This window comes from Mirounga leonina, unplaced genomic scaffold (assembly GCF_011800145.1).
Source record: "Mirounga leonina isolate KUSES-001 unplaced genomic scaffold, KU_Mleo_1.0 Mir_114, whole genome shotgun sequence".
In the NCBI taxonomy this organism is placed as follows: domain Eukaryota; kingdom Metazoa; phylum Chordata; class Mammalia; order Carnivora; family Phocidae; genus Mirounga; species Mirounga leonina.
This window is the reverse complement of record NW_023270265.1, coordinates 53,331,564-53,342,108: the sequence shown is the minus strand read 5'-3', so window position 1 is coordinate 53,342,108 and position 10,545 is coordinate 53,331,564. Positions and strand designations below refer to the sequence as shown.

The 10,545-nt window shown below is 60.9% G+C and overlaps 1 protein-coding gene across 1 annotated transcript in view; it reads right to left on the bottom strand.

Annotated features, from left to right (window-relative positions):
- Positions 1–10,545, bottom strand: part of INPP5A (inositol polyphosphate-5-phosphatase A) — a 170,914-nt gene that overhangs the window by 91,095 nt on the left and 69,274 nt on the right. The window contains exon 4 of the mRNA XM_034986502.1: positions 8,713–8,800. Within this exon, the coding sequence (XP_034842393.1) occupies positions 8,713–8,800 (88 nt within the window). The remainder of the gene's footprint in view (positions 1–8,712; positions 8,801–10,545) is intronic.

Here is a 10,545-nt window from a genome sequence, read left to right as displayed (position 1 = left end):
GCCCTCCTGGGGTGGACGGAGCCTTCCAGGGATGGATGGGGCCCTCCTGGGGTGGATGGGACCCTCCCAGGGTGGACGGGGCTCTCCTGGCATGGATGGGACCCTCCCGGGGTGGACGGAGACCTCCTGGGGTGGACAGAGCCCTCCTGGGGTGGATGGGATCCTCCCGGGGTGGACGGGGCCCTCCAGGCCCCAGGGCCTGCCCGCAGGCTGCATGATCTCACTACAGGGGGGATGGACAAAGCAGCCACTGGACTTCCCTGGGACAGGGTGGGTTTGTGAAGCAAAACTTTTAGGCCAGGGAGGGAGAGATGCCTCCTGCAGAGGAGTCTTCAGGGGGCACCTGCAGTCTCCTCCCCGGCTTCCCCTGCACACAATGAAGCCATGCTCCCGGGATACCACGGCGACCTCACAGAAAAGAAACTCACCTGTGCACCTCTTTCCAGGAACCAAATTGGCCAAGGGCTGAAGGTGCTGGCTGGGACATCATGGGCAGCAGAGGCGACTGGTCTCCCCACTGTGGGCTCGGAGCCCGGGGAGCCTGCTCCACAGCCCGCACACCTTCCTGGGGCCTCTAGATGATGCCAAGTGTCCGCTGCTAAGGGACACAGACACGACTCTGGCTTCAGATCCCTTTGCCCAGAAGGAACCCCACTTTTAGAGCTTCGAGGAGAAGTAAGCTTGCACGTGTGAAGGTGACGCTGCGGTCACAAAACGCGCTCCACTGACCCCGTGTGCCCTGGGTGCGGCGAGGCCCCAAGGACGAGTGTCCAGCTCTGGCCGGCCACTGCCTGGGAGCATTCACAGCCCTTCAAACCCTCCGAGGGGCCCACAACTTGTGGCCCAGTGAGACGGCGTCCCTCCCGGGCTGCCAGCCGTGCAGACACCAGCCCAGCGCCAACGCGGACGGACTGTGCCAGTCCTGCCTGCACTTGCCCGCCCCCAAGGGCATGTCCGCTCTGCTCGGCAGACGCAACACCCGGGTCTGGGCCCAGCTGCCGCACACACACGTCTGGGGCCGCCGGCCACACGAGAGGCCCCGGCTGAGGTGGCCGTGGTGTCTGTGCTGCCCTCCTGCGGCAGACGTGGCCCCGGCGGCCCATGGGGGCGGCCCCTCACTCTTCCCTGCCTGGCCTCCCGCGCGGCCGGGGTTTCAGAGGCCCATGGGGTCCTGTCCCCGGCTGCCCCCACGCCAGGGTGCCCACTGCCTCCAGCTTCTCCACCAAAACACGGCCTGATCTGTGCTGACCACTGAGCTGGTGCTGCAGAGAGAAAGCCACTGAGTGAGCCTGCTCACCCGCAGCCTTACGTTTAAGAGCGCCGCTGTCCCAGAAACCCAGGGGCTCCCCGGGGTACTTGGCACGGGCCTGCACCTCCTTGCAGCGGCCCCTGCCACGGTGTGTGGGGTGCCCGGGCCAGTCGGCATGTCCTGCTTCGGGAGCCCCCCACCCTCCTCTTCCTCCCCCTCGCAGGTCACCCACTGAGGGCAGGATGGGGTCGCTGGGGCAGCGAAGGGACCATGGGGGTGGCCTCTGGCCGTGCCTCCTTGGGGCCTCCACCGGCCGGAGAGGCCTGGAATTCTCACGGGTAAATGAGCCCGCTCTGCCCCTCCCTCGGGCCTGCCCGCCACGCAAACGAGCAGGACAGGGACGTTCACCCCCGCAGTGAAGCAAGACGAGGAAATTATACCAAAATAAATCTGTAATTTCTTCCTCATTTAGCCATTTCTGAGGCCAGAGTATAGGAAAGCCGCTACCTTCACATCCCCTATCGACGTTCCAGCTTTTCAGGTGGTAAGTGATGTGTTTTCTATGCTCCTCCCGTGAAATGAGACACAATTCCTGTGCTATCAGGTCTCCGATCAATAGACACTCGGAAGGCCTGGAAAACTTCACCGGCCACTTCCTGTGTCACGGCCCGTGTGGCTGCGCCCTGGGCTGCTGCGAAGTCGACCGTGACCGATGGTGGGGCGCCTGAGAATCCAGGTGGAGCGTCCCAGTAGGCCAATCCTGGAAGGCTTCCTGTGGGAAGCATTTCAGAGCATTTTAGGAATCCAGGTGCAGCCTGCAGCAGTGGATGCTCGCGATGATCCAGAGGCAGCAGGTCCCTCCCAGCAGGTGCAGAGCTCCATGTGTCCTCTAAGGACCCTCCTCCCTAAGCCTGGACCCCTGGACAGGCGAGGCCTCGTGGCAGCCCTGCGCACCTCCTGCACGTGGGCCAGGGGACCCGGGAGCCCAGGTCCCAGGAAGCCGGCACGGTCTGGAGAGGCCCACCTACCTTGCAGCCCACGCTTGTAACAGCAGGTGTACGAATCATCTTTACATGTCACGCGCCTGACTCTCACACTCCTCTGCGTGGACTCAATCACTGACCCCAGGGACGTACGGAGGGGGTGCGGCACTGTCCTCACACAAGACAGCAGGGGCGGGGACGCGGGCAGGAGCACACGTGAACGGGTGATGGTCCTTCGGGGGCAGGAGGGCCCCACGGAAGGGGAGGAGGCCGTGTGCAGCAGGAGAAGGGCGTGCACACGGAGGGCAGGGCTGGGGGTTCGCCGGCGCTGGAGGAGGGAACAGGCAGGACATGCGGCAAGGTGGCTACCACCTCCTCCCAGAAGACGGGCACCGCTGGGTCTCCATCCACGGGGAGCGACACCCCAATGACGGTGATGCCTGCCTCCTCCTGCCTGCCCACATTTTACACGTGTTCTACGAGGCGTGGGCATCCCAGGGATCCCGCAGACACTGAGGATCAGCCAGGGGTGCCGAGCGTTGGCCACCGGCTTCTCCACCAGATGCTGCAGTGTCCCCAGCGACCTCCAGTCTGTCCCCAGCATGAACTGTGGGTCACATGGCATCCCACCACACAGTGCCTGGGAGGGACCCGGGAGCAGGCAGCCAGTGGACGGCCTCCGGGGGCCCAGTCCCACTTGGAGGGGCACCTCCTGGTCTCCTCTTCGGCCAGTCCTGATGCAACACCAGCAACGATGACCTTCGGTCCCACTACCTGGTGTTGCTTTTCTACGCGGCAAGAACAGGACAAGAGTGCCTCCGAACTCCTATGGATTAACTCTGGAACATCTGGGTTCTTTGTGGGCAAATCCAAAAGCCTTAACAGGAGGTTACAAGCTCAGAGCCTGCCGGGATACGAAGGACTCAGCATTCTGTTGTGGAAAACACCGCACTCAGGGACAGGGCGAACAGGGCATCCATCTGCCCCGCGTTCAATCAAGCAGCGGCCCGCAAGGTCCGGGCCTCTCGGGCAGCCCCAGGCAGACGTCCAGGCACCTTGGGGGCAAGCCCCCTTCCTCGTGGGCTCTTTCTTTGCTGCCATGTGGCTTCCAGCACACCCCTGCCCCTGCCTTCCCCCCGCCTCGCCCCTGCCTTGCCCTGGATGAGTCCATCTCAAAATGTGGGGGCCCCAGGCCCGATCCATGGTCTTCAACAAACCTAAACTCCGACAGGCTCCCATTCTGTCTCCCCTTGAGCTCATATCGGCGCACCCACAGCCATGGATCCCACGGGGAGGGACGAGGGGCATCCATGTCTCATGCACAACTAAATCCTGGCTCTCCCGTCCCCAAGACCCCGACTCGTTCACGGACTCAGAGCACATTTACTGAGCACCCAGGATATGCGGTCCGACTCCAGGCCCTCGGCCAGAACAGGCAGGCAGGGCGACAATCAGGGTTTGGGGGGTGCAGGGCAGTGGAGAGCCAGAAATGAGGTTACCAGCAGGAGCACCTCCAGGGCAGCCACCGTAGGAGGCAAGGGCTCGAGGGCACCTAGGGGCCCCCACCCCGGATGTGGCATGCAAGTCCCAGCCCACCCGTCCAGCTCACACGTGGCTGTGCGGACGCCCCAGGCCAGGGTCCTCAGTCTGCCCCGAGGGACGTCCACATGAGTCCCATTGAAAAGGACGGGGCCCCGCCTTCCGGAGCCCGGCTGCGCCCTGAAGAAGCCGACTTCCGGTGTGGACTTTCCAAGAGAAATGCAAGCAGGCGATGACCAGGCCAGGCTGCTGGTGGGATGAAGTGAGCCTCCTGCCTCAGTAAATGGCCCCCCAGCATGATTCTTACGAGCAAACAAAATTTAACATAATCAATGTTAAGTCCAAAAAAGCCCTGTGAGCACCTGAACCAAAAGCCCAAGACACCAAAGGCTACTCTGGCGCCATCTCCTGGTGACAAGAAGCGTTTGTGGGCTCCTGCCTCGGCCTGCAGGATGCCCCACTGAGCCCCCAGGTCGAGTCCCCCCAGGCCCAGAGCCCCCTCCAGCTCAGAGCCTCCCCCAGGCTGCAGCCCCCCAGCTCAGAGCCCCCTCGGGCTGCATTCTACTCCAGGCCACAGGCCCCCCTAGATCCAGAGCACCCCCAGGTGGACCCCCATGGACCAGGCCGCAGCCCCCACGCTCCTGCGGCACCGCGGACCCCCACGGTCACGCTCACAGACCAGGTGCAGCTTCAGGTTCAACCTCTTTCTGGGAACAGACCACTATTTTCTGATCGCTATTAATACCTGTGACAGCACTTAGGTACGAGACAAATTCATTTCAATTTCCGTTTTCAATTAATGGCCTATTATTTGAACCACTCAGCTAAAAATACTGCTCCAATACTATTAATCTTGTAAAAAATTAAATTTTCCTCCCTCTGACAGCCAGAGGCCACAGGCTGGGGCGGGAGGGCGGCCGCACAGCCAGTGCAGCCCCCTGCCCAGGACTCTGGGGGTGCAGACTCCCCTCCGCCGGGACGTCCAGAGGCCCCCAGCACACAGCACGCTGAGGCACGGTGCGCCAGGGGCCGCGGGTCAAGCAGGATTTCATCGCAAACCATCAGCATCTTCCTTACGAGCTGGGATGACAGACACGCATGGACCTCTGTGCCAACTCAGGGACGAGCTCCAGCGTCGGGAGCATCAGCGACCATTTCCCACCCGCCAAACATGACCGTCTGGTTACCCACTGGCCATTAACACGCCTCACACGGGACTGTGGCTGCGGGGAGACCCCACACCCCTGCCGGAGGCCGGGGACCCTGGAAGGAAAGCCAGGCCACAGCACTGCGGGGCTGGGAGAACGCCCACCCCCGCAGCAGGCAGCCAAGCCCTCTGGCCCATCCCCCCAAAACCGTGGGGGCATGGGCCAGACACGGCCGCGGGGGCTCCCACACCGTGCGGTCCCCCCCTGCAGCAGACATGCTGCCGCCTTGTGCTGGGCCAGTCCCACCCAGCGTTGGGCCGCCCCCGAGCACGGTCTCAAGCTTGAAGCAAGCACCACGCTGTGTCTCCCGCGAACGTGCCATCTCTGTATTTATGACCAAGAGAAGAAAGTGCTGCCAATTTTAACTGAAATGCCATGGATCCTGGATGCACCTGATCTCAGATGCTTTAAATTTGAAAACCTGTGTGCTGAAAAACAGACTAGGTGCGACATTACCATTCAGTACTCAACGCACCAACCGGACGCCAAGATCCTCTAGGGGTGAGAGTGTGGGCTCCAGCCCCCACGCTTCCTCCTGGGGGGCGTGCAGGCGGGTCCCCCTCCCCAGACACCCTGTGCCAGGCAATCCGCCACATGGCTGTCCCACAGTGTGAAAATCTCTCCCTCTGGTGTTTAAAATTATTCCCAATTTTTGCCATCACGTACTTTTTGAGGACCACCTTATATTCAACTGTCTGCAAGAACGGGAATTTCTTCAAAGAAACTGCTGAGTTACGGGAGTGCCTGCTTCCAGGTGTTTGTTTTCCACTGCAAGCTGCAGAATGACATTCTGAGATGAATCTCGGGGTGGGGGAGACCGAAACGGCGGCTCCTGGGTCCGACGGCCACCGTCATTGTGCCCCTTCTCTTCTTAGCCAAGTAGGCGCTTTTGCAGAAGAGAAACGCAGGTGCGTGAGCAGGGGATGACGGTGACACAGAGCGGACGGTGGAGAACGGGACAGTGAGCATTTCAAGAAAATATGGAAAACTTCCAGAGGCGAGCGTGAGAGAGACACACAGACGGCTGCAGGCACCAGGCCTCTCCGGGAGGACCCCGATTCTCTCAGCAGTACGCCGGCCCGTCTACTGAGGACTTGCTAACCCCCTCACCCCGAGTGGCTACAGGCTGGCCTCTGCCGGGCCCCTGCACAGCCCGGGTGAGCCTCCTGACCTCCACGGCCGTGGCCTCATTCCCCAAACACCGCGGCTCTGACCTGCTGGGTGAGGCTCACTGGACGCGCTAACCTGCTGTGGTACCTGCTTGACTTCACCGGTTTTCTCTCTCCTGTTTTCTTCATCACACATTTCTGCTCTTATTATTTCCTTTCTTCTGCCTGCTTTGGGTTATTTTGCTCTTATTTCTAAAATTTTCCAATGTAAGCATTTAATGCTACAAATTCCCCTCTATGCACCATTTTAGGTGCATCTCGCAAATCCTGAAGGTTCGATTTGTCTTTCATGTCCTCAGACCCATGTTTCAATCTGCTCTGTGAAATTCTCTTAACTCCCGGGATATCTGCAAGTTTGCTGTTTATTTCCAAATGTCTGGGAGGCTTCCAGATACTGTTTCTGTTTTCTTCTCATCCACCTACTTTGTGCTCAGAGAACACGTGTGTGGTCTTGGCTTCACGCCAGATGTCCACGTGCACGTGAGCATCCCACGGGGACACGATCTGAGACCCCACAGCCAGGCTGGCAGTGGCCAGAGCCTGTGCACAGGCAGGGTCCTCGGAAAGGCGGCCCCCCAGGACGGCCCGAACCCCCGTGGGGCTGCTCATGGCGAGCCTGCCGAGAGTCTTCTTCCAAGTCTCCTCGACCTTCACTTTGAAAGACGTTTCTGAGGAAACCTAGCAGAAGGTGGCAGCCACCCTGCCTGGTCCCACGGCGGCTGACCATGCCCTGCGGCGTGCGACAAGCCTTTTCTGTGGCTGCTTCTCCGGTCGCTGTCCCACCAGCAGCAGGGGTCACACCGGCGGGCAGCGGTCCTCGGTCCCCCTGTGGCGCCGGTCAGGGACAGGCCGCGTCGAAGCCTCCGCTGCCACTGACCTGTTCCCCTGGCCGCCAGCGGTCTCATCTGTGTGCTCGAGCTCTGACACAGCACACACCCCACCCAGCGACGTCCTCCTGAGGACGTGCCTCCTCATCCCTAGACAGGCCGCCCTCCCCACGACGCTCCCCACTCTGAGGACAACCGCGACGCCCACGCAGATGCTCCCAGTGCCCCGACGTGCGCTGGCAGGGCACGTTCTCCTTTTAAAATACTGAGTCTTCCACCGAAGGGAGGCCGTGCCGACGCGAGGACATCTTCCGTGAGGAGGTGGTGAGCGACGGCCGCCATGGGCTGCGGTGGCTCTCGTGGCAGAGACTGGCGGCTGAGGATGGCGGGGGATGACGAGCGTCACAGCCTGTCTGCAGTGCAGCCGTGAGGATGAGCCTCGGCTGGAAACTCGCGACGGTAACTGGATCCATGCACCCACACGTTTCATCGGACCTTTAAAGATTTCAGCCTTTATTCTTCGGGTATCTGTCCACCTCCGGTCTCCCGTCCTCCCGGGGTTCCAGGTACACGCACCCTGGACGCGCCAGCCCGGGCAGGGACATCCCGTTTTATTCTGAGTAGTTCCCACTGCTGGGCCCCACGTTCGATTATCCCTCCTCTTCCTCTGCAGCGTCTGGCCACTGTCCACCCAACTGGTGCGTTCTTCATTCCAGCTACCGTGCTTCTCGTCTGCACAAGTCCCGACGGAAGCAGAGGTCGGCTCGCAGCGCAGGGAAGTGGGAGGGTCGAGGGTGCTTTCCTGGCAAGGGTGGTGGAGAGCAGGCGGCCAGTGGGCAGAGGCAGGGGGGCAGCGGGCGTGGGGGCTGTGAGCTGAGGCCGCCACGGCTGGCCAGTGAGTGTGCCCGAGGACAATGACCTCTCAGCCACAGAAGACACCACCGAACTGGCAGAGACGCCCCAGACTTAAAGACTGAGAACTGACCTTTCTAAGTGAAGGGCCATCTCCACGTGCTGCGCCTCAGCCCTGCCCGCCCTTGGCGCCCAGGCAGCCCCGACCTGCACAACGGCTGAGCCCTGCTGCACACCGGGCTCCTGGCAACATGACAGACGTCAGGGGAAGGGCTCCGGGAACAGAACACCAAGAAAACCGAGCTAACTGAGCAGCTCTGAGGCTTCCCCAAAGATGGGGACCGTGAGGCCACAGTCCTCTGAGCCAACAACCAGCTACTCCAAACCCACGACACGTGTTCTGCAAGAAGCCTCAGCCCTCGTCACCGGTGCCTCCCACAGCCGCTGCACCCAGCGGGGCCCCCTTTCCAGGTGTCCACCGTCCCCCAGACCAACGACTCTTACAGAGAAAGGGCAGGTCTCTGTGCCGCTTCCTTGCCGGGGAGGCCAGACCACCATGGAGGACTGCTTGGGCTCACAAAGGGACCGGCCTGCACCCTGCGAGCAGGACCAGGCACCAGCAACCGCGCAGAGTGGATCCAGGGACAGGTGTAACCCCTCATCTCTGTAAGGAGCCCCCAACTCACCCTCCTCGGCCCACAGGCCACCGCCCCGGGCCCCTTCTTGGCTGCCCCCCTCCCACGGACCCCATCTGTGCCACTGACATTCCAACCTGGGCGTGGCCACGTGTTCTGCCACAGAGAGGGGCCCTCGGCGGCCACTTCGTCAGAGGGCGGCAGCTCCCACAGACGCGCCGCCGACCCCGGGGCACGGAAGCGCACTCACCGTGAAGTGCTCCTGGGATTTGAAGTTCTCGTCCAGGTAGACGCGGGCCCGGTTGTACTCCTTCATCGCGTCACTGGACAGCAGCTCTCTGGAAGGGAAAAGTGAGTTCTTTAGTGCACAAGCCACAGAGGACGCTGCTTCCGAGGCCCAGGCTACGCAACGCCCCCGACCAGCGGTGGGGGCGAGAAACTAAGACCCCCTGTGTGCTCAGGGCAGGCGAGGGCTGCTCGTCATCGGGGAGGGGCTGGGCATCGTGAGCAGGCACAGAGGACACGACGCAAAGGAGGGTCTCTGAACACCCGTGAGAGGGGCTGGGCTCCCCCAGGCTGTTCTGTCTTTCACGACCAGGAAAAGCTTCAGTGGGCGCCTCTCCATCATCTCGGCAAATGTGGCTGGAAATGTGGCCACTGCCCCCAGAGCCCCGTGGACACACCAGAGCGGCGGCGGGAGGCCTCCCCGCTTACCCGCCGGCCCCACGGCTGAGGGCCCCCCTCCGCCGCTCCTGCCAGCTCGGCGGCAGCGGGGCAGGGGCTCCAGCTCTAAGAGGCAAACCGAAACGCACACGGAAAAGAAGGGAGGAGGGTCAAATGGACCGTCCAGCGCTTCGCCGCCCACAGGAACCAACCTCAGATGCGTCCAGGGCAGGACGCAAGGTTCAGACATGAAACACCACCCTAACGGTCATTACGTCTGGCGCCACGTAAAAATTAACTTGGCGTGCCAAGAAGCAGCAAAATGTGACAAAAAAGCGGTCAACAGAGATGGGTCAAGAAGGACAAAAATTAGCTGGAAAGTGTCTGGAAGCAGGTATCGTAAATATGACCAAAGATTTCAAGGAAAGCATAAATGTGAGGAAAGGCAAAAACTAAAACCACAAATCAAACATCTCCAGCTGGGTGGACGTAAACGCAGGTGAAAACCTAAGGAAACAAACCAGCGAGATCAGTGACTACAGGACACAGAGACAGAAATTACCCAAACTGAAGCAAAGCTAGAGGAACATGAGCGGCAAGCGCCGAGGGGACCTGGCTGATGCCACACAGCCGACCCCAGGAGCCGGGCTCGGAGGACGAGAGAGGGGAAGGAGGAAAATGTTTAAGGAAATAGCAGACAAACTTTTTCCAAATTTGATTAGAATTAGAACCCCACGTAAGACAAACAAGGGAAATCAAACTAAAACATGACAGAACCAAGTTGCTGCAAACCAGCCAGGAAGACAAAATCCCACAGTCAGGGAAAAGACACATGATACACCGAAAATGGAGATGAGGACGACGGCCCAGTCCCCGTCAGAAACCACACGACACAGGCCAGCGCAGTGATGTCCTTTAAGGACGAACACAGAGAGGCCGGCAAGCCCGAGTTCCGTTCACAAGACCTCTTTCAACCTGAAGACAAAGACTTTCTTCAGACAAACCAAAGCTGAGAACTGTCACGGTGACTGCGTGCAGATGAACGCCACAGAAAGGCCTCAGGCTGAAGGAACACGGTACCAGACAGAAACCGCGTCTCCACGAGAGAACCGACAGAGAAAGTGGTCGGAACACATGCCGTCTTCTCTCTCACTTTGTCATCTTTTTAAAAGCTAACGCTTCAGAGCAAACCTAGTAATTGCGTGTGTCCCATGTGGTGTGGGTAGAAAAACCTGACAGCAGAGCCAGGACGGCAGGGGACGGCAGAAGCCACATGTCTGCACTTGTGGGGCAGGGACGCGGGGCCGGGGTGGGGACACAGGGCGGGGACGCGGGGACACGGGGACCTGGATGTGGGGCGGGGATGCGGGGGCGGGGTGGGGACACAGGGACGCGGGGACCTGGATGTGGGGCAGGGACG